The sequence below is a fragment of the Chelonoidis abingdonii genome, chromosome 1 (assembly GCF_003597395.2).
Source record: "Chelonoidis abingdonii isolate Lonesome George chromosome 1, CheloAbing_2.0, whole genome shotgun sequence".
In the NCBI taxonomy this organism is placed as follows: Eukaryota; Metazoa; Chordata; order Testudines; family Testudinidae; genus Chelonoidis; species Chelonoidis abingdonii.
In genome coordinates, this window is record NC_133769.1 from 117,811,016 (window position 1) to 117,833,838 (window position 22,823).

The 22,823-nt window shown below is 44.8% G+C and overlaps 1 protein-coding gene across 1 annotated transcript in view; it reads right to left on the bottom strand.

Moving 5' to 3' along the window:
- Positions 1–22,823, bottom strand: part of CACNA2D4 (calcium voltage-gated channel auxiliary subunit alpha2delta 4) — a 168,329-nt gene that overhangs the window by 133,294 nt on the left and 12,212 nt on the right. The window contains exons 3-10 of the mRNA XM_032796736.2: positions 21,917–22,033; positions 18,946–19,005; positions 17,393–17,555; positions 15,083–15,214; positions 13,643–13,703; positions 12,389–12,539; positions 10,742–10,816; positions 9,606–9,695 (exon numbers count right to left, since the gene is read on the bottom strand). Of these exons, the coding sequence (XP_032652627.1) occupies positions 9,606–9,695; positions 10,742–10,816; positions 12,389–12,539; positions 13,643–13,703; positions 15,083–15,214; positions 17,393–17,555; positions 18,946–19,005; positions 21,917–22,033 (849 nt within the window). The remainder of the gene's footprint in view (positions 1–9,605; positions 9,696–10,741; positions 10,817–12,388; positions 12,540–13,642; positions 13,704–15,082; positions 15,215–17,392; positions 17,556–18,945; positions 19,006–21,916; positions 22,034–22,823) is intronic.

Genomic DNA, 22,823 nt, shown 5'->3' on the forward strand with positions numbered 1-22,823 from the left:
TAGCAATAGACAAGACTTGTTTGCTGGCATCCCAAGAGCTGAGCAAACATCTACCCTTCTACCTCTAACAATGCAGACTTGCATTTCAAAGCTCTATTCGTTTACATATCTTCCTAACCAGTTCTTAAGGTTCACCCATGGGTCAGGTCAGTCGGTGAGGTGAGTTAATTAACTCTTTCTGGCCCTGTCACCTTTCACAACCAACATCATCTGCCTCAATAACATCTTCCACAACGTTGCTTTCCTCAGTGCCAACACCATTGTGATGATGCCATTACTGTCATTGACCTCATCATTATTACTTTCATCATAACCACTGCTACTATCACATCACCACCATTTTATACCACCACCAAAGCTCAAAGCCACCATCTCTTCCATCTCCCTCATCAGCACCCCAACACCACCAAAGTATTGGTTATTCTACCACGATGAGAGAGGATTGGACAGCCTCTACTTGACCACTGTAGAATTTCATGTGTAGAACTCTTTTCCTCTTCACCTATGCAATAACCCCTTTACTCATGTGGTGTTTTTATAAAGTAGTTGTTATATTTATTTACTGTGATCCAGTATGCAGAACCCCGAAGGTCTCAGCAGAAGTGAGAAGGATGGTTTATAAATATTAATTATTATTATTATTATTGGACCACATGTGGAGGTCTTTGCTTAGTTTTTAAACAAGCATAGCAGACCCAGCTCCTCTGCCTCCCTCCACATAGCCCACATAGCCCGAGGTTTTCCGGTGTTGCTTGAAAATGAGGAAGTGGATATTGAGATGGGTGTCCAGGGATCTGGAGCTTCACACCTGCAGGCCACCATGGAAAAAGCATCTCCAGAGTCCACCTGAATGATGGTCAGGTTCCTAAAAGGCAGGAGGCATGAGAGATACCTATCAGGAAAAAAGCTTAAGGTGGAGGTCTGGAATGGAGCCATGCATCACGAATGATGATGCTCTTGGTGCAGATGGAAGTTAAGAGATAAAAATGTTAGAAGTCATTGAGTTATGTTAGAACATAGGGGAAATCAAGACTGAGGTCTGCTATACAGTCCCATTGTATTAGGAAGAAGGAAGGGATGAGCTACACCTTGAACAGATTTCAAGTGTGTCCAGATGAGAAGCAATGGTGGACTTTAAGTACCGGTACTTAGATGTCTCTTACATTAATACAGCAAAACCAAGATCATCCAACATTTCCTTGAATTATTAAGGGGACAACTTAATATAGCTTAGTTTAGATCTGATCATGACCAACAGGAAAGAATTAGAGACCTGGAAATTACACGTAATGTGGGATCCAGAGACCTTTTAAGGATACTGTGCACAATATTAATAGGAGAGGGTGAAATCATCAGCATAACGATAATGGAGGTAAAAGGCAGATTTTACAACCAACAGTTAAGGTCTGCTCCTGTAAGTCTTTTTGCAATGTGCTATGGGGACTACTTAGTTGTAGCGAGTGAGCAGAGGCTATGAGCAGGCACCATTCAGGTGGAGTTCTAGGTGCAATCCTTTGCACTGAGTGGAAGTAAGTCCCAAGACCCTTGAGTGTAACCATAAATGTGCCCAAGAGAGTGTATGTGTGTGCACATGCGTGTGGACAGGGGAGGGCACAGAATGTGCATATTTGAAGACATATAAGCTTGCTTAAGTGTAAGCAAATGAGGCACTTAGCTATGTGTTTCCCTCTTTGGCCATAGTCTTCTTACCAGGAGTAACAGTCATACTCTGATTTATTCAGGATCAGATTCCCCTGCACTCCCTGTTTTGCTCAACATTTTTTACTTTGCATTTGTAAGTGCAACACTTTGCATCTGTGGCATTCAGGACCAAGACCTTAGTAGGAGGTGTCTCCTGGGGAAAGAAACTAAGGGACTCAGGGGAGCTGGAAGCTAGCAGAGCAGAGAAAGAAAGCAAGGTAAAAGCAGGACAAATAAAAGACCACATAAAAAAAATGGAAAAAACTAGGCAATTGTGTCTGTGTATAAGAAGACATAGCCTGCAAAAATCAAAGGCACAAAATAAAGCACTGTTAGTAAAGGATGTAAAAAAGAGCAAGAAACTGTATAAATACATATAGTAAGAAGCACGAAAACGAGTAAGGAAAGTATAGGTCCACAACTTATAAAGGCTGGAGAACAAATAAAAGAGAGCAAGAATCTGGCTGGAATGCTTAACCGCTTTGCTTCACTCTTAAAAGGGACAGTAGTGACAGGACAGACAATGCAGAAGTAGGTAAGAGAGAAAGGGAAAGTTTCAAGGTAGAGTCACAAGGGTTAGGTTAAAGACTATATAAACTGGACATATTCAAATCAGCAATGTCCAGTGGAATTAAAGCTAGAGAGGTGAAAGAACTAGTATAAGGTACATCTGGTCTACCTACAACGTTTGAAACCTAACAAAGAACAAATGAGTTCTCAAAAGAATGAAGAAAAACTTGTTTTCAAAGGAGGATGGAAAGCTGATCAGTAAGTTGAGCTTCAATATTTGGTAAGTTACTAGAATAATTAATAATACAGTTAATTTGTGAGCACCCAGAGGAAACACAGATAATCAGAAAAATCATAGGTTGCTGGCTGAATGAAATGCAGTGGACACAGCATACCTCTACTTCAGTAACTTACTTAACATTCTCTGATTTGATATTTAACTAGAGAATGTGGCTGAAATAGAGAAATATGATAGATACACAATTGGCTAGAAAAATGGAACACAGAGGGCCTAATACAGACAAATGCAAGTTTGCAACCTTGTAGATGCAGGTGCAACTTCCAGGAAAGTTTCTGGGTTAAATTCAGTGATGAAATAAACAGTGGTGTAAACTGCAAAGAATAGGTAACATGCATTGATTTGGCATTCAGTGGAAGATATTCTGATTTAGTTTACACTGGTATAAAGCCAGCATAACATCTTTGTAAACACTGTGCCTGTAGCTCCCTAGTGTTCAGAGCAGTGAGTGGAGTTAGGGTCACAGTCAGAAGTCACACCAAGGGCCAAGCCAGAGTCATTAACTTAGGAACCAGGTGTGGCAGCAGGAACAGGGAACAAGGCAAAGCAGCAGGAAACAAGGACAAGAAGTAGGAACCCAGTAAGGAGGCCAGGACTTGGTCTCAGGATGTCTGGACAGATACTGGCCTAACAACTAGCTGCTCAGACAAATAGTGGAACAAGAAATGTTATACCCAGTAGAGCCCAATCAGCAGTCTGCTGCTGGTCATCTGACCTCACTGAGTTGGCAGCGGTAGCCTCTGCTGGTGGGATATCAGCTACAGTTCCCTCATCTCACCTTGCAGTCCTGTGGCACGGTGGGTCAGGCTGTTGCTTAGCAACCCTCTAGGCCTGGGTTTGAGACCACAGGTGCCTGATTCTGCTCTCTCGTGCTTGTGTAAAGCAGGAGTCTCCTAACTGAAGCCATGATGTTGCAACAGATTTCCATGAGTATGACATCAGCATCTGGCCCAATGAGGGTAACTTGCGCTACAGGGATCAGATCCTTAGCAGGTGTAGGTTAATACCGCCTCAGTGGAGCCACACCATTTTACACCTGCTGAGGCCCTGGCCCTATGGGAACAGAAAGGGGCAGGAGGTAATGAGGTTCAGCAGACCCTCCCCCACTAACTAACAAACACTGTGCCATGCTTGACACTTCCGCACCCAGCTCTGTCATAAGGAGGCACAAGCCCCCTTGACCTCAGAGCTACACCAGGAGCTGTGTTTGCTCCCTGTAAAACACCACATCTGTGTAAATTACACACATTTTAACACATTATCAAATGCAAGTTTGGTGCCACTCACACACATTTTTTGGCAAACTTACACCCAACACGTATATGACTTATCCCCCCCATTTATATCACTTCAGAATCTGACCGAGTTCATGTACCCATTTAATAGGTTGGTGTCAAGTTGAGAGGAGGTTCTGAGTGTGATCTAATAGGAGGAGAGACTGACTCAGGTTTACACTGGGCTTTCCATGGACAGCTTATGCCTTTTCCAAGATCAGGAAAGCAACCTTCTTTAATCCCTATTTCCTTTGACAGGTTTCAGAGGTGTAGCCGTGTTTGTCTGTATCAGTAAAAACAATGAGGAGTCCTTGTGGCACCTTAAAGACTAAGGAATTTATTTGGGCATAAGCTTTCATGGGCTATAACCCACTTCATCAGATGCATGGAGTGGAAAATACAGTAAGCAGATATAAATATACAGCACATGAAAAGGTAGGAGTTGCCTTACTAAGTGGGGATTCAGTGCTAAGGAGGCAAATACAATTCCCTGCAACAAACCCCGTTGCCAGCTCTGTTTGCATATCTATTCAAGGGACACCATCATAGGACCTAACCACATCAGCCACACCATCAGGGGCTTGTTCACCTGCACATCTACCAACGTGATATATACCATCATATGCCAGCAATGCCCCTCTGCCTTGTACATTGGCCAAACCGGACAGTCTTTACGTAAAAGAATAAATGGACACAAATCAGATATCAAGAATTATAACATTCAAAAACCAGTAGGAGAACACTTTAATCTCCCTGGACACTCAATAACAGACTTAAAAGTGGCAATTCTTCAATAAAAAAACTTCAAAAACAAACTCCAGTGAGAAACTGCAGAACTGGAATTAATTTGCAAACTGGACACCATCAAATTAGGCCTGAATAAAAACTGGGAGTGGATGGGTCACTACAAAAACTAATTTCCCTCTGCAGAGACTCACACCTTCTTGTTAACTGTTTGAAATGGGCCACCTTGATTGCATTGGCCTCATTAGCACTACAAAAGTGATTTTCCTTCCCTTGGTATTCACCCCTTCTTGTCAACTGTTGAGAATACTCACTTCCACCTTAATTGAATTGGCTTGTTAGCATTGCCCATCCCCCCCATTTGGTAAGGCAACTCCTATCTTTTCACGTGCTGTGTATTTATACCTGCCTACTGTATTTTTCACTCCCTGCATCTGATGATGTGGGTTTTAGCCCATGAAAGCTTATGCCCAAATACATTTGTTAGTTTCTATGGTGCCACAAGGACTACTCCTTGTTTTTGCTGATACAGACACACAGCTACCACTGTATGTATAAATATCTCCTGTCTGTGTGTTCCATTCTGTGCATCCGAAGAAGTGAGCTGTAGCTCAGGAAAGCTTATGCTGAAATAAATTTGTTAGTCTCTAAGGTGCCACAAGTACTCCTGTTCTTTTTGCGGATACAGACAAACACGGCTGCTACTCTGAAAGCTACCACTCTGACAGCTATGTTTAGCACCATAGCACAAGCCTTGCAAGCCTGAGCCTCTAGACCCAGGCTCTGGGACTTGCTGTTAGGGGAATCATTTTTGCTGTGTAGACATACTCTATATGTGTGACCCTATGAGATTCATATGAAAAGAAATAGGAATTGGTTTACATAGGAAGCAACAGTGATAGGCACAAATACAGAACAAGAGAAAATGAATCTGTAGTCTGTTAACTCAAAGGCTGCATCCCAGCTAGGAAAGCATACCCCAGGGGCAGAGCAACTCAATATGAATTAACAATGTGAGACTAATGAAAGAGAGGTAACTGCTCTCTTGGGAGGCATTAAGAGGAGTATTATGTGTCAAACATGCAAGGTAATTATTCTGCTCTGGTTGGCACTTGGTAGGCTTTAATAAGAACGCTTCTTCCAGTTTAGAGCACCATGTTTCATAGAAGACAGACAAACTGGAGGCAGTTCAGAAGAGAGGAACAGACAGGATAAAAAGCTTGGAAAAATAAGCCCTGTATGGAAAGATAAAGAGAATGTGGCAAGGCAACCCAACTGAAGAGAACAGAAGGCTGAGGAGAGACAAGATAAATGTTTACTCACAGGTAAGCAATACTATCTGGCCCTTACATAGCACCTTACGTGCCAGGATTTCAAAACATTTTATAAAAATTAATTAACTAAGCCTCACATCATCCCTGTGAGGCAAGTTAATATGATTGTACCCAATTTATATATGGGTAAATCAAAGCAGGGAGTGTTCAAATGATATGTCCAAGGTTACACAGTCAGTGAAAGTGCTAGGAACAGAACTGAGGAGTCCTGACACCCAGCTACCCTTTTCTACTCGCGAGACCTGCAGTTCTCAAACTTTAGCAACATGAGGACCCCCATTTTGATTTAAAATATTGTGCCCCCCTTAAGCTCCCCCACTCCATCCCTTCCCCCAAGGCCCTACCCCCACCCAGTCTCTTTCCACCCCTTCCACCAAGTGCACCACAACCCTGCTGCTCCCCCTCCCTCCTGCACCTTGGCATGCAGGAGGCTCTGGGAGGGAGGGGAGGAGCTGAGGGAGGGAGGGGAAGGAGTTGATCAGTGGGGCCCACAGACCCCCTGGAGTACCCTCGCAGACCCCAGTTTGAGAAACACTGCACTAGACCATTCTTTTTTCAAGGGATCAGTTATTCTCAGTCAGCAAGAAGTAATGGCCAAGGCTGTCAAAAGTGACTAGTCTCAATTTCTGGGTGCTCAATGTGAAACACTTTAAAGGGGTCCAATTTTCAGAGGCTGGGGCTCACCAAAAATTGAGGCTACTGTACATCACCAGCCAGTTTTGAAAATCTTGGCCCAGGAGCTTAAGACACAGTTGGGATTACAATTTAAACAGGACCACCCAGAGGATTCCAGGAGCCTGGGGTCTTCAGTGGTGGTGGGCGCTTCCGTTCCAGGACCTGTCGCCGAAGTACCCCGAAGACCGGCTGCGGGGATCCCCCCGCCGGCAAATTACTGCTGAAGCGGGACCCGTCGCCGAAGTGCAGCCCGGTCTTTGGCGGCAATTCGGCGGTGGGTCCCAGAATGGAAGGGCCTCTCGCCGTCGAATTACTACCGAAGATCGGGCTACACTTTGGTGGGGGTCCCGCTTCAGTGGTAATTCGCCGGTGGGGGGGTCCTTCCGCCCCGGAGCGGAAGGACCCCCCCGCCGGCGAAGACCGGGAGCAGAAGAAGCTCCGGGGCCCAGCCCCACAAGAGTTTTCTGGGCCCCCCGGAGTGAGTGAAGGACCCCACTCCAGGGGCCCCGAAAAACTCTCGTGGGGGCCCTTGCGGAGCCTGGGGCAAATTGCTCCTCTTTCCCCCCCCCACCCGGGCGGCCCTGAATTTAAATACCACCGAAAACTCCATGGACCAGATTCTAGGTCTTTCTCCAGCCCCTTTATGTCACTCGGGGAGTACAAAGCTGTCAAGCTGGTGTAACTGACTTCTTGAGGATTCCCGCTGAAGAAGGGACATCCCAGAAAGGTGTAGAGCTGCTAACTGTTCTCCTGAAGCTGTTCTACGCTGTTCCAAAGTAGCCCTTAGCTGCCCCAGAATTGTGGGACTATAACGAAGGTGAAATACCACCTTTTCTCCAACCCCGGACTCCTCGTCCATCATTGAGTGGATCTTGAGTGGGCCGGAAGACCTGGGCCTATAATTCTAAAAACAATTGTGCTAAGGAGCAGAACCTCCCTTGGCAATTTGTAATCATTATCATTATAGATAATCAGGGCTACATTAGACACTTGGAGCCAGATACTCTGCTGTTGTGAATCAGTAATTTCAATACACTAATTTACTCCAGCAGAGGGTCTGACTGGTTTTAGTGAGGAGTAATTTTGTCACCATAGACAGGGATGTACTAGATAAGTGATCACTAGAGATATATTCCAAACAAATGTTTTTAGCATTAAATCTTGACTGCTTCCCTCATCCAGATCATCCTCTTCCCATAAAGCATCACCTTGTAATTACCACTACTTCATTATCAGCATCAGAATGACAACACCAGATCACCATTTTCACACAACAGCTCCAACCGCAATTAGTGCTAATACCCCACCCTATCATCTCAGCTCCTGCCATTACTCACAATACCATCCCTGGGCAGAATTTTGATCACACTTTCACTATAGAGTAAATCAGGAGCAGTTCCACTTTAGCCAATGGTGCAAAATTGGTGTGAGTGGAAAATCAGGCCAAATACGTCAGTATCTCTAGCACATGGTACAGTTAACCTCACCACCATATTTACTCTCAATAACACCGTCTTGTTAGCATCATTTCTATCATCCCCAAGGGTGTCAGTATCCTTAGCAGTACTCCAGGGCTGCAGGTGCACTTAGGAGAGTGGGTTACACTGGGACTTGATACTTTTTTTTTTATATCCTTCAGCAATCCTTAAGGAACGAGGCTGAGTCATGCTTCTGTGTGACGACTATTGAGGTCCCAGTTGCTCACATAACATAATGAATCTTGCATGACTGTCATGGGCATAGTAGGTGATTGGAACACCTTGGATGAGTGTCACTGTTTTATTTTACATGTGGTATTTTCCATATGAGTCACTGTGTTGATCCTTGGGAAATTAAACACAAAAATAAACCCAGAAGTAAAAACAATCTAATACCTTAATCATAATGACATTTACCATTGCTCACTAATACCCTTCAATATCAGAATGATTGCTATCTTCTTGTCATTTATATTGTCATCTCTGTAGTGACATTTTATGTCACTACAACCAGCATCATCGTATCACCAGTATCATTATATTTGCTAGCAACACTACCAGCTCACACCTATTGAAAACACAATCACTACTAGCTTCTTCAGAGTATCCCTCAGTATCACAGACAGCACTGGGAGCTTCTATATGCTGTTTGATACTGTCATGGATTCAACAGCACGACAGGCCTGATTGGAGCATGCTCTCATGGATGTACTCCACTGACTTCAGGAGAGTTACTCCTAATTAACACTGGTGTACATGAGATCTGAACAAAGTCCTATTAGTTTCCCAGACAATATGAGATGTGATAGGAGGAGAAAATAAGGATGAAATTTTCAACAACACTTAGTGTTGGCCTGACTCTGCTCCCATTTAAGTCACAGAGAGATTTTTACCCAAGTAACTGAATTTGGCCCAGTGAATACAGTCGGCTTAATTATGTTATTTCAAGCCTTTTTGTTAAAAGGCTGTATCTGTCCCCCCTTTTAAAGTGGAAGCCGTATTAGTCTGTAGCAGTCTGTCCCCCCTCTTCCTCCTCCTGTCATTTAGCTAGCAGTCAATCATTCATTCATTTTCAAGCACTGATGAATTGGCACAGCACTGAAATATGAAGTAATAAGCTCTGATTAAATGGAATGAATTGAGCATCAGCACCGAGGGACATAATTATGGATGATTCAAGGCACTGATCTATGGGGTCACTTTTCCTTGGGGAAAGGTGACTATTTATAGCAACTGGCTCTATGCCACATTAGCTACCCACTTTCCTTTGGCATGGCAATGCCCCCTTTATTACTAGCCTCATCAGGAGCAATGACGGGTTTGAGCATTTTAAATAAATTAATAAACAAACAGCTCCCTAAAGTCAGAGTGCCCAAGTTCATCATCATCACCATCACCATCCATGTCACACTCACAACCAAGCTGCTCATCAGCAACTTTTGGCCCTGTCAGAAAATGTTCATGTCACTGCACTAGGAGAATTCCCCCTGACACGATGCCAGCTGTACAGTGCCATGAGACACGCAGAAGAAGTGGGGGGTGAGGAGGAGTGAGCATGCTCTTTAACACCCTTGGCACAAAAGGCTCTTACCTCCCTCAGGATTTTGAAGGATTCCAGCACAGCTTTATTGACGGTCCCCACTCCTTTTGCCTGCAGCTCATCCACCAACTGCTTAAAGTGCTAGCATGAAGTGAGAAACACATGGCAGATATGAGATGCGGACAGAAGGAAGGCAGAATTCTCAGGTCAGGGGAGAGAAGGGTGACATAGGGCCAAAGAATCTCTGTATTTCAGGGCATATGACTACTCTAGATGGCTGGGCAATCTTCCACTATAGCATCTACAGATGTGAAAGTCAATAGGCTACTCTAACAACAGTTCTATCATGGGGCACCCATGCTCACATATGTGCTGTAGTATAAGCTGCTGCACAGCACGTTCATAAATAACTGCCAGAAATAGCAGCACCTCTCTTTGGAGATTTGTCCTTTGCTGAGGGTGAAACACAGGGGAGTTTGGTAAGAAATGTGGACAGAAACATTCTGATAATGTTAATTATAGATTATGGGGACAATGTGAGTATGAGCCACCTCCACAAGATTGAGAGTGAGAGAAACAAAGGAGATATAATCAGAACTAAAAATACATCCCAGCCAGGAGGGAGGTGCATCTTGCAGCATTCAGATGCACAATGACCACTTTAGGGCTGCAGCTGCTCATCACTCCCAGATTAGAAAAGCAGCTATCAGTAAAGCACACTGAAAAAGTGCCCTACAAAAGGGGGAACCTAGACTGCAGCATTCATTGGTGACCAGACATATACTGGGAAAGGGCTGAATTCCCACTTTTCTGAGGGTCAAGGATGTGAATGGAAGATCTGAGCTTTTAGAAATGGCACACGGAGTTGAGAGTTATGTGCTTTTGTTTCTTGTGATAGGACAGGAAAGATTGACTGGTATGCTCTGGCTAGTTTGTGCTGCTCCAGAGACACAAATCAATTGTAAACCAGCTGCACTAAGTTTCTAGCTGCTTTGCGTATCCAGCGAGATGCAGAGCAGATAGTGTGTCACCATGAATCTGGCTCTCGATCCCAGAAATAAAAATCCACATGTTTTTGGGACATCAGTTGCTTCCTGTCCTTGGAGTTTCCCACCAAAGCATCACAGTCCCACTAATTCAACTACAATAAGAGCTGTCCCAACACCACCTCTGAGTCTGGCACTCACCTCTCTGTTATCTCTGTCTGCTTGGACCAGGATGCCCTTGAAACAGGGTTCAACATAATGAACATAATCGTTGTACTGAAAAGAGAGAAGTAAAAGAATAGGGTTAGCGATAAAAGGAATCTCTTGAAAGTAAGATTCATAAGAGGACATTTATAGGGATAAAAACAGCATCTATTTTACAGTTACCCTGTTTTATTTAGCTCTTTATTTAGAATTTTATTGTGCCAATTTTGTGCTCTAGACACATTACACTTTTAAAAATCCTACCTTTTAAAATAATACATAAAATAAATTGTAGCATGTTGGCAGATTAAATCCAGGCACACCCCTAGGTGTAGGGTTAATGCTATGTTATTAACAGAGTTCCAGCAGTCTTCTCCACACTCTAATATCTGTGCAAAAGACTAATTTACATCAGCACTTAAATTCTCAGATTACAATACACAAGGGGATATATATTACACACATCTCTTTAAAAAAACTAACATATAAAACCCTCCCGGCTTAGTATGATTTCCCTCTGTTCCTGAATCAACACTGCTCACTTCTCCAACTATCCATCCAGGTACCTACATGGCTCCCATCAATGGAATAGTTTAGCAACCTAAACAGATAACAATGAGCTCTCACTTCCTTCCCTACCAGCAGGGGACAAGCTTAAGGATTTTGGTGTTTTGTTCCCATAAATCTATAAGAATAAGGGTATAATTATAGGAAATCCTGGGAAAAGGGCTGGGGTTTGTATTTAGCTCTGAAAAGGAAGAGGTTAACAGTCATTCTCTTTTTCTTTGGCATTGAGTTCCATAGTCCTGATCCTGTGCAAGTTCTGTCTTCTGTGGTCACAAGCCACCCCTGCACTGGTCAACTGTCTTATTGTTCCGATGATGTTATGGGAAGTCATGTTTGCATAGAGGGAGAAATAGTCTGTTGGGTATCCAGGCCTAATTCCATGGAAAACTTTGAAAATCAGGAGCTTGACCTTTTCCTGGACTCTGTTCTATGGGAAGTCAGTGCAGAGATTGGTGTATAATGGTAATCCCAGTCAGGACATAAACAAGTTAATATCACTAGTCTTCAGAAATGTGCTATCTTTCTTGACCACAAGTAGTCAGGATTTTGCTTATACATCTCACATGAAAAAGAGCAGCTTCAGCAGCACAATGCCTCCTAGCACCAGGCTGGAGTATTACTGATTCAGAGGGATGACAGCCATAAATCAAAATAGCACCATCACTTCCTGAAGCACCAAGTGTCCCCATCCCAGTACTGACTCCGTCCCTCTGGGTTTAGTCTGTGAAACAGGAAAGGGTAACTCGCCAAGATGATATACTTGCAGACTGAGTTCTTGTATTATCACGAAAGTTTTGTCTCAATAAGAAAAGGAATAAAACTAGGAAAAGGAATGAACAAGCTTTTACTGTCAATCACAAGGCGAATAAGGAATTAGCATCTACCCTGCTGGTCACTCAAAGTACTTGCAACTGACGTGTCATAGCTGATTTGTTTTAGTTTCCCATTCCCATCTAACTCTAGAGCTAAGTGTTGTAGTGATATTACTGCTATCCCTGCTTGGTTTGCTAGTGGAGCTGAAAGGAAGGCATGATTGACAGGGTGAGCTGTTTTATATTTAGACTGGGATACACTTACTGCAATAATATTGACGAAATCATTTTCCCCCAAAGTGTCCAAAATGGTGATGATGGTGTGTTTGGCAATGGTCATCAGCAGACCCTTCATGCTCCCACTGATGTCCACCACGATTATAATGTCCTTGGGCGAGGTGGCTGCCTGGATGTACCTTTACAGGATTGGGAGAGAAGAGAAGCTGGTACAACATGAGGATCAGGGAAAGCAGAATTCTGGGCATATCATTGGCCATATCAGGTTCTTGATTTTAGACCAGGGGTCGGCAACCTTTCAGAAGTGCTGTGCCGAGTCTTCATTTATTCACTCTAATTTAAGGTTTTGTGTGCCAGTAATACATTTTAACGTTTTTAGAAGGTCTCTTTCTATGTCTATAATATATAACTAAACTATTATTGTATGTAAAGTAAATAAGGTTTTTAAAAATGTTTAAGAAGCTTCGTTTAAAATTAAATTAAAATTCAGAGGCCCTGGACCGGTGGCCAGAACCTGGGCAGGGTGAGTGCCACTGAAAATCAGCTCGTGTGCTGCCTTTGTTACGCATGTCATAGGTTGCCTACCCCTGTTCAAGACCCATGATAACATGTCTGTCTGGAGCAGCAGCCTAGCAGTGGCAGATGTGGGAATGTACCCTTTATCCCATGCTGGATGTACCACTCATATAACTATGATGGGGCTGTCCTGCTGTTTAACAGTAGTGCTCTGTTGGACCTGGGTTCTTGTTTACTGGGCTGGCAAAGGCTGGGAGTGCTGCAGAGGTGATATGCTCAGACATAGCTAACAGAGGGAACTTGGTGTTATTTAACAGTGTTCCCTGCTACTGAGCTGACCGATTCAAAGAGTGGAACTGATGGACTCTGAACAGTCCCATCCCATTGTTCTGCAGTCTCAAAAAGTGGAGGGAATCGAGAAAGGAGTCACTGACAGTGATTCCATATGAGACGTTAGACCCCAAGATGGAGGGACGGGTGCTGGAAGGGGATGGACAACACTTTCTAATCCAGTATGCTACAATGTGATTGCTTAAACACTAGTTTATCTATCCCCTCTCTCTCCCAGGAGCAGCGCGCAACAGTGGCTCTGATTAGACTCCCCACTGGAGACACTGGACTGTGACGTCTGTGCACTCACCATTCAGATCTCTGTAATCCACACTACGAAGGAGGGGGACAAAAATCAGGACAAGGGTCAATCAAAGTTCCAGAAGAAGAGGAGAAAAAGGGTGCAAGAGAAAGATGGTGGGGTCTAATTTCTCACCAGCCTCGATTCCTGCAGTCGAAGGAGATGACTCCATTCTCATCTGGCATCCACTTTATCCCTGAACAGAGCAGCAAAAGGAGGACTCAGTGGCTTAATCACTCAGGAAAACAGCCCTCAGCTCCCCACCCTTGCAGGCACCAGACCTTCAATTATCCTTAGTTCTGAGACCTCATTATTTTAGTTCACAAGGTCATGTGACTCCCACAGCCAACAGCAGAGCTCCAGCAGTTATAGCAGCAGGCACATTGGATAAATACACACAAAACTTTCCTAACTAATTTCTGGCCTTCCCACGTTCCCTTGAATGTGTTGATTAATTTTTATGCATAATGTCACTGGGCTGTGCCTGGTGCTCTCAGGAACATTTAAAAATTGGGGAGGGAGTGCATTTACTTTCATCTTTATTCCATTTGTACGCAGCTTTCTCCAATATCTGCAGTGCTGCTGACTGTCGTGATTTTTTTGACGAGTGAGGTGATTTTGGCTGAGGTTGAAGCCAGTTTGGCGATGATGTGAGAAGCTCCAGGCTCTAGTGAATTTGAGCCCTCTGATTGGCTGCCTGCCCTATGTGCCTGCCTCCTGGGGCTGAGCAACCAACTAGAGTTGCTCAGGAAAAAGCTCTTCCCTCCTCCCCCTCTCATCAGCAGCCCAACCATTCTCACAAGAGAGGATAGGGGAGCTAAACTTCCTCCCCTCAGCCTGTAACCCAATACATATGGGAGAGTGGGCAACACTGACTGTCACACATGCACACGCACACACACTGGTGATGGGCAGGGGGAGTTCAAAACAATCAAAAGCCAGACCAAAACCACAATATAATCTTTTTGGGGAAAAAAAATTTTTTTTTCGGGGAGGGCAATCTCATGATTTTTGGGGGATCTGACTGATGATATTTGATCTCTTGAGGTTGGCAATATTGTATCTTTTTTCTTACAGAATGGCTGAGAACCTTAAAAAAGTAGACAGAGAGATAGGTGTGTGGCCCAGATTGAGCACTAAAGGCTTTGTCACACTTTCTCAGGGCAGATGGCACTGAAACACATATAGGCAAGCAGAATACCTTTGGTGTTATAGGTGCAACACACTGGCTGTGTTGTCTCCCCTGTATGGTAGTTAGTGGCTAGAGAATGAGAGTCTTTTATTGCCACCAGTGTTACTCTTTTATAGGAATGTGCCTTTAGTACCCACCATCCCAGTTCGATTAGCTCAAGCAGCTTGTGGTTATTGGTTATTTCCAAGAAGTCTCTCTTTTGGGGAATCCAACCCCAGACCCATATGTAATCTATACTTACTATTCTACAATGGAAGGCAATGATCCCCCTATCCCTAGGCTTCCCAGAATAGGTTCTGTGTCAATGTGTTCCCTTCCCTGGTGAGTTTCATGTTTTGCCCGGATTTTTAGAGAAAGGGCTAGGAATGTCTGAGCCTCTTTACCTGGGTAAAGTCTGAAGAATCCTGTGGAGCTGCCAAAGTACTGCCAGGTCAGGGTTGGGTCTCTTTGGAAATTGTCCGCAAAAATAGGATTCAAGGCTTCTGACATGTAAACTCCATTCAATATGTCAGGGTCTGTGGGGAAAGGCGGAGCCAGGAAACATAGGGAGAGAGAAAGAAAGGGTGCAACAGGGGGAGAAAAGCACAGTATAGAAGAGAGTGGTGAGAACAAAGAGAAAGACCCAGACAGCGTGAAACCTGTACATACAATGATTCTTCACGGTCTGAACACAGTTACAACATGTATTCCTCACTACTGTCACTCCATTCATGATGACAAACACCGTATTGAAACTGGCTTTAAAACAAATCTTGCAAGAGGAACTGTCTTCACTGTTCAAACAAATCCTGGAATGTAAGTCACCACTAGCAATGGTGCTTGGTCACACATCATCTCCCTTCCTTTTCTGGGGTTTATCTACCTTGGCTGATCTACATCAAGTTAGAACAGGGTCCCAAGGGGTTATGGTAATTAACTCAAGGTTAAATACAATGTCGTGCCCAGTATAGACAGGGATTGTCATGTTATATCATCATACCAGCTGGCTGTGGTAGCCCAACCAGCTGAAACAATGTTAAACATGACAGTCCCTGGTTACAGTGAGTGTTTAACATTGCGAGCTGGTTATCAGGACTCCTACAGTTATGTTTTAACGTGATGCAATTACCCAGTGTAGACAAACCCTTAGATTTAAAAGCCCTCCATCTTTCTCCTACTACTCTCTGTTTTGATCTCTCTCCCCTGGTTTTCTTCGTTCCATTCCTCTGTCTCTGCGTCTCCCCCAAGGCCTGATCTCTGATCCCAGACCCCGATTTCACTTACACCTATGTAAATCTGAAGATTTACATAAGACATCTGAGGCTGACATGAGACTGCTTGTAGTGGTATCTACTCCAGCACCAGAGAGGGTAAAATGGAGCAGCAGCAAGAGGACAAGTGAGGCTTTGATCAAAACCCTCTTTTTGCAATAAAACCCTCTCAAGCTTTCGAACTTTGCAGGATGTATATAATTTCTAAATCTAACAGCATAACAAATAATGATAGCGAAGCTTTAAAAGGGAATCACTGTAGGCCAAATAAATCCTGGGACTCATGAGTGTCTGTAAGTGAAGGGCTAGAGCAGTGACACTCAGACCTCAGTGGTTCAGGCGCCAAATTAGCGACCAATGTTACACAAAAGAGCCACAGTGGTGTGAATTCATTGTTTCATTGAATATATATTATTCTCACAGCAAAATGACTGAACAAATATTATTTTACCGAATACAGTTGGTTAGTAACAGAGTAAAAGCTTCATGACTGGTTAATAACTTAGATTGATTAATAATTAAATCACACTGTTTTAATATCATGTGCTGCAAAGAGCTGCAGGAGACACATTAAAGAGCCACTTGCAGCTCCCAAGTCTCAGTCTGAGTATCACTGGGTTAGAGGCTTGGCTGCTTGCATGATGATAGATGACCTGGTTTTAGTAGCTGAAGTCATGTGGTTTTAGAGGCTAAGCAGGGCTGAGTATGGTCAGTAGTTGGATCAGAGACCTCCCAGGGAACGGGTGTTTATGGAACACATGGATCTTTTATGCCCCAGATTATAGTCCCTAGGGCTGTCAGCTCAGCATGAAATTCATTTAAAAATGTTTAGGAGAAAAAAACCTCTCTCTGCATTGGCCCTGGAATCATGTAACCACTATGGATATAATCACCAGCACCTGCCTCTGTTTGCTCCTGTAGCTTCACTGAGCTCACATACAGACAGTCATAAGAGAGAAGACAGAAGTAAGGGAGCATTTCCTGCCAAAATGTTTACAAGGAGAAAGATTGATGGTCTGGCAGGCACAGAGCCAGTGGCTGGTGGCAGCCTGTTATGTCAATAGAAGAGGGCAGCAACTTTAGAACAATTGTGGTCAAGAGCCTCAGCCTGTGAGGACTATGCAGCCCCATGTTTCAGGAGCTTGCTCACCAATTCCAATAGAGATAGGTCAGCTCCTGATTTAAGGCCAGATTGTGACTGGCAGATGTGTGGATGCACAAGGAGGGGAGGACAGTAACCAAGCACAATTCAATGACGCTGCTGCAGTAGGCATGTCCCCTCCCAGAGCTCCTCACTGCCACCAGAAGGGCAATGCCTTAAAGTCACAGTACAACCTTTATTCTCTATCTTTCACTTCCTGCCCTCCTATTTGTGTTGTTATTCCACTGTAGTTTCCAGGTTCCCCTCACAGGGTTGTGAAGTGAGAGTAAGATCCCCATTACCTTTGTTGTAGACATTGGTTGGGAGTTGCACAACACTGTACGTTGTGTTCACCAGCAGATTATTGAAATGCTCATTTGGCTCCAGAATGAATTCGTCTCCAAGCTCCACATAATTATCATTCTCATCCTTCTCATTAATCAGGAGAGAGTTGTAGTAATCAAACTGTTGATGAGGAGCAATGAGACAGAGGAAAGGGGAAAGACAGCAAGGGAATTTATCATCGGTACTGCCAGAAAAAAAAAATCTTTCCCTGCTTTTCACCACTGCCTCCCTCCTCTGGAGCCCTTCCCCACTGCCAGAATCCTTCCCTGCGGTGGGGAAAGGCTCCAGAAGCAGGGAGCTTCTAGAGCCTTTCCCCACTGTCAGAGCCTTTCCCTGCTGCCTCCCTGCTGCCAGAGATTTTCCTCACTGCTGTAGCCTTTTCCTGCAGCTAAAAACAGCAGTGCATATGGGAAGGCATGGCTTGAGCAAGTAAAGAGCCATGTTCTTGGGTACATGCCATACCTTTCAGGCATGTCTGTACACCTTGCCTAAGCCATACCTGACCATCTACACTGCTACTTAAACCTGTGCTAGGGGGACTACCTGAGAACATAAGCTACACTCCACTGAAAGAAGCGTGCAGTGTAGATATAGCCTTGATCTTTAATCCTTCACCCCACGCTCTTTGACAGATGTGTTCAAGTAGCTCCAGTAGTGCTGATAATGGTCAGTTCAACACTCTTACCCGGTAGTCATAGAATCATAGACTATCAGGGTTGAAAGGGACCTCAGGAGATCATCTAGTCCAACCCCCTGCTCAAAGCAGGATCAATCCCTAGACAGATTATTGCCCCAGATTCTTAAATGGCCTCCTCAGAAATTGAACTCACAACCCTGGGTTTAGCAGGCCAATGCTCAAACCATTGCCAGTCTGTGATCAGATCAACTCACCAGCCCCACCAGCCTTTTATAGCCAAATGACAAGAAGTGAGGTTTACAGTGGAATATACCAATCCAAGAGGAAATGGAGAGTTTCCACTTATCCAACATTCAGAGTCCCTGTTATTCCCCCTGTTAAAACTCCACTTCCTCTCCTGCTGATCACAAAGCATCCCTTTCTCTCAGGAGATCTTCCTTTGGAGATCACCTTTAAGGGCATCCCATGAGTTAGCTACAGCTGGGGGTGCCAGAGAGTCTGGAGTGGAAGGAGTCAGCACCCTTCTTTCTGCAATATCCCCAGCTGCCACCAACATGTGCAGCAAGAATCTGAAGGGTGCTCTTCAGCATGAGTTTACTACCACTGTGGCAGGGTGAGGAGCTGCCATCATGCCCTGGACCTGTCATGGGAGTCACTTATTTAATTAGGATGACTCCTAATGAGACAGGAGTGAGTTATTAATGTGCTACTAGGTGCTCTGAAGGCAAGGAAATTCCCAACATGTCTAGGAATGGGATGGTTAGATAACTGGGCACTGCTGGAATTGGCAGACCATGCCTGGCTATTGGCCAGTTCCTTCGAGGCTCCCTGTCACATGAACCCGGGCTTTGTCATTGAAGGATATGAACGTACCACCAGAGAGGAGTTGAATTCATGTTTCAGATCTGCATCTTCCGCTGCTTCCACCAGCCTCTAATGCAAACACATACAGAGGGAGGATGAGTGGGAAACATCGGACAAGTCTTTTCAGAAGCATGAAATGTTCACAAAATATTGAAAAACCCAGTGACTCGGACTTCAGATCTAGTTCAGCACAGCAGAGGAAGCTACAGGAGGTTACAAATTCTCCTGCATCCAATAAAGGAACTAAAGTTCTGTGCAGCAAGTTTCAGCTCTGGGGAATGTACTCACAGCTACTCATTCCTAAGACTTTGTCCCCCCCAAACAATGAGTAGGTGGCACTGAGCATATTCATAGAGAGACACTTCTATTTAGAAGAACAACAGAAGTTTTCATTCCACTTTAACTGGAGCCTGGTGAAAAAGACAATCCAGAACCAGTCCAGATTCAGCCTATCACCAACATAAAGGGAACTGAGACAAACTGAGTGATGACCGGATTTTTAAAAGGGCCGGGAAATGTTATGACCATTTGTAAACTTTGCCAGCTATGGAAGCTAAAATAATCACCTGCATTATCAAATCTCGTGTTTCAGGGCACCAACCGATCATTTGTTTAGATTAAGATGGAATCCTGCTCAAACACAGCCACATTTACAACACTGCACAATCAGGGCCGGTGCAAGGATGTTTTGTGCCCTAGGTGAAACTTCCACCTTGCGCCCCCCTCCTGTGCCCCCGCCCTGAGGCACACCCCCTCCCCNTGGGCAAACTACATCCCAGGGGCTGCATCCGGCCCTCCAGATGTTTTAATCCTGCCATCCAACTCCCACTGGGAGCAGGGTCTGGAGCTTGCCCCACTCTGGCACTCCAGCCAGGGAGTGGCATCAGGGGCTTGCTCACTCTGCACAGCTCCCAGAAGCAGCAGCATGTGCCACCTCCAGCTCCCACGTGGAAGGGCAGCCAGGGGACTTCGCACACTGCTCCTGCCCCAAGCGCCTGTGGACCGGGCAGTGTGCAAAGACGCCTGGCTACACCTCCATGTAGGACCCGGAGAGGGGACATGCGACTGCTTCTGGGAGCTACTTGAGGTAAGCACCACCCAAGTCTGCACCCTGATCCCCTCCCACGCTCCAACCCCCTGCCCCAGCCTTGATCCCCCTCTCACCCTGAGGTGCCCCCCTTGCGGCAGTTCCCCACCCCCCACGCTGAGGCACGCCCCCCACTCCAGCTCACCCCTGCTCCGCGCACAAGCATGAACACGAGTACCCCAAGCACGCCGTCTCTGCTTCACTTCTCCCGCCTCCCAGGCTTGCAGTGCCAATAAGCTTAGGCACTGCAAGCCTGGGAGGAGGGAGAAGTGAAGCAGCCACGGCACGCTCGGGGAGGACGTGGGGTGGGGGTTAGCTGGGGCGGGGAGTTCCCCTGCGTGCCCCCCCTTACTTGCTGCAGGTGGCCCTCTCTGCGCTCCCCTGCCCCAGCTCCCTCCGCCTAAATGCCGCTGGCGACCGGGGTGGCCGAAGATCCAGCTGTTGCGGTCGCTGCCAAAGAAAGTGGTGCCCCTCAAATCCCAGTGCCCTAAGTGACCGCCTAGGTCGCCTAAATAGTTGCACTGGCCCTGCGCACAATAAGCTGTAGCTGTGTTATGGGCCTTAATAAGGCTATCCAAGTTTGAATCTGAGTCTGAACTTCATGGAAGGTCTCTAGCTCTCTGATGAGTCAAACCAAAACCCTGGACCTGAACACACCTAGACTTTCCTTTTGATCCAGATCCAAACATTGTGACTTTGGTCCATTTTTACTTTTTTTACACCAAATGGTTTTTAAGGAGCCAGGACTCTGTGACTATGGATCTGCACTTTTAAAATTAGGGTGAATACACTGGCACACAACGGATTCATAGATGTTAAGACTAGAAGGGACCATTATGATCAAGATTCTAGCCTGACTTCCCTACATAACACAGGTCAAAGAACTTCACCCAATCAAAGAGCAACTAATGCGCACAATACACATTCTCAAGCAGCTGCAAGAGTCAAATTCACAGTCCACGGCTATTGCTCAGCGACAATAGTCACAGTATGCCACATTGGGCCACATGTTGTTCAAACAGGCTGTCTCTCTTCAATAGTCAGTGTTCACTGCACAGGGCAGGGGTCTCACTTTCTGGAGAGTTAGCCCTGGATCCGTTGAATGAATGTTCATTATCTCATAAAAAGATCAAGCTGAGTCATTACACTACTTGAATCTACTTCCTTATGATAACTATCCTTACACCTCTTGTCAACTGTCTGTAATTGACCACCTTGATTATCACTACAAAAGTTTTTTTCCTGCTGATAACAGGTCATCTTAATTAATTAGCCTCTTAGAGCTGGTATGGCATCTTCTCTGTATGTATATATACACTCTTCTTATAGGTTCCATTCTATGCATCTGATGAAGTGAGCTGTAGCCCATGAAAGCTTATGCTCAAATAAATGTGTTAGTCTCTAAGGTGCCACAAGTACTGCTGTTCTTTTTGCGGATACAGACTAATCCGGCTGCTACTCTGAAACCTGTCATTATCTCGTATTTATTTTGAAGCTAGCCAAGTCACTTGTTTTATTTTTCACCCCTGGCTAAGGTAGAAGCCACTATTCTCTGTTTGCCATTATCTTTCTGCTACTGGCTACGTAATAACAGATGGAGTCAAGAGGCACCAGCTGTTGTTATACCTGCATAGCTTAGCAGTTGCAAGGAAATCAGGAGGTATTTAGGATCCTAAAGATGCAGACAAGCACCTAGTGGGATTTTCAAAAGCACATAGGTACCTGAGTCCCATTGATTTCAATGAAAGTTAGGTGCCTAGGTGATTTGTAACTCCCACTAGGATCTTATCTACATCATTAGGTGCCTAAATACCTTTAAAAATTGGCCTTCAGTGTCTCTAAGCTTTGTGGTTGGAAGAAGGGGATTTCCCCATAAAGTTCTCAAGTTTGTACCTCAACAGCTTCTACTTTTCTGCGCAGCATGCTCTCCATCTCCTCTGAGAACTTCTTCACCAGCTCCAAGCCATCCACCTCCTTGATCTTCAGAGTCGGCTCCACATCTTTGTACTTCTGGGCGAAGGAAAGGAGAAAATCCTCACTGAATAAAAGATTCACTAGGAAAGTCATGAATCAATTACATTAGCTGGGCATTCTAGTTACTAGGAGAGATGCATCTAAAGGGTGGTCCTGATATTCATCTATCCTTTTCTATGCCTCCCCTTTCTTCCCTTCAGTTGGACCTGTGGAAATAACTGGTGCATAATGCAGTTAATTTACACCTCTATGCATAAGTAACTGATTTGCTGGTGCCATCAGGCGCTTGTAGTTGTCTAAGTTATTTCAGCTGCACTAGCAAATGATCACCCATGCAAAAATGTGCCTGTGGTTATTTGCACCCACAAGCTGTGAAAAATGGAAGCCACGCTTTGAAAACTTGCCAATATGTGTATGTACATCAATGATAACTGTATATGTGCCATGCATACCTGCCACCTCGAGCTGAGTTCTTGTCAACTCTCACAAGCCAAGGGAGATTGGGTCTTATCAGTGCTTATATGGGACTTGGGAGATGTCATAAACAGATAGCTAAGGGTTAATGTCTCTTTCATCTGTAAAGGGTTAACAAACAGTGACCTGCAACACCTGACCAGAAGACCAATCAGGAAACAAGATACTTTCAAATCTCGGTGGAGGGAAGCCTTTGTTTGTGGGTTTTGGGGGTTTGCTTTGTTCTCTCTGAGTCCTGGAAGGCTTACAGACACTCAAAGGACTAATAACCGCCTTTTTTACTTATTATCACTATTCTGACATATAGGCTGTAGAGAGGATTGGCAGCTTGGTTGCACTCTGCGTCCCCTTT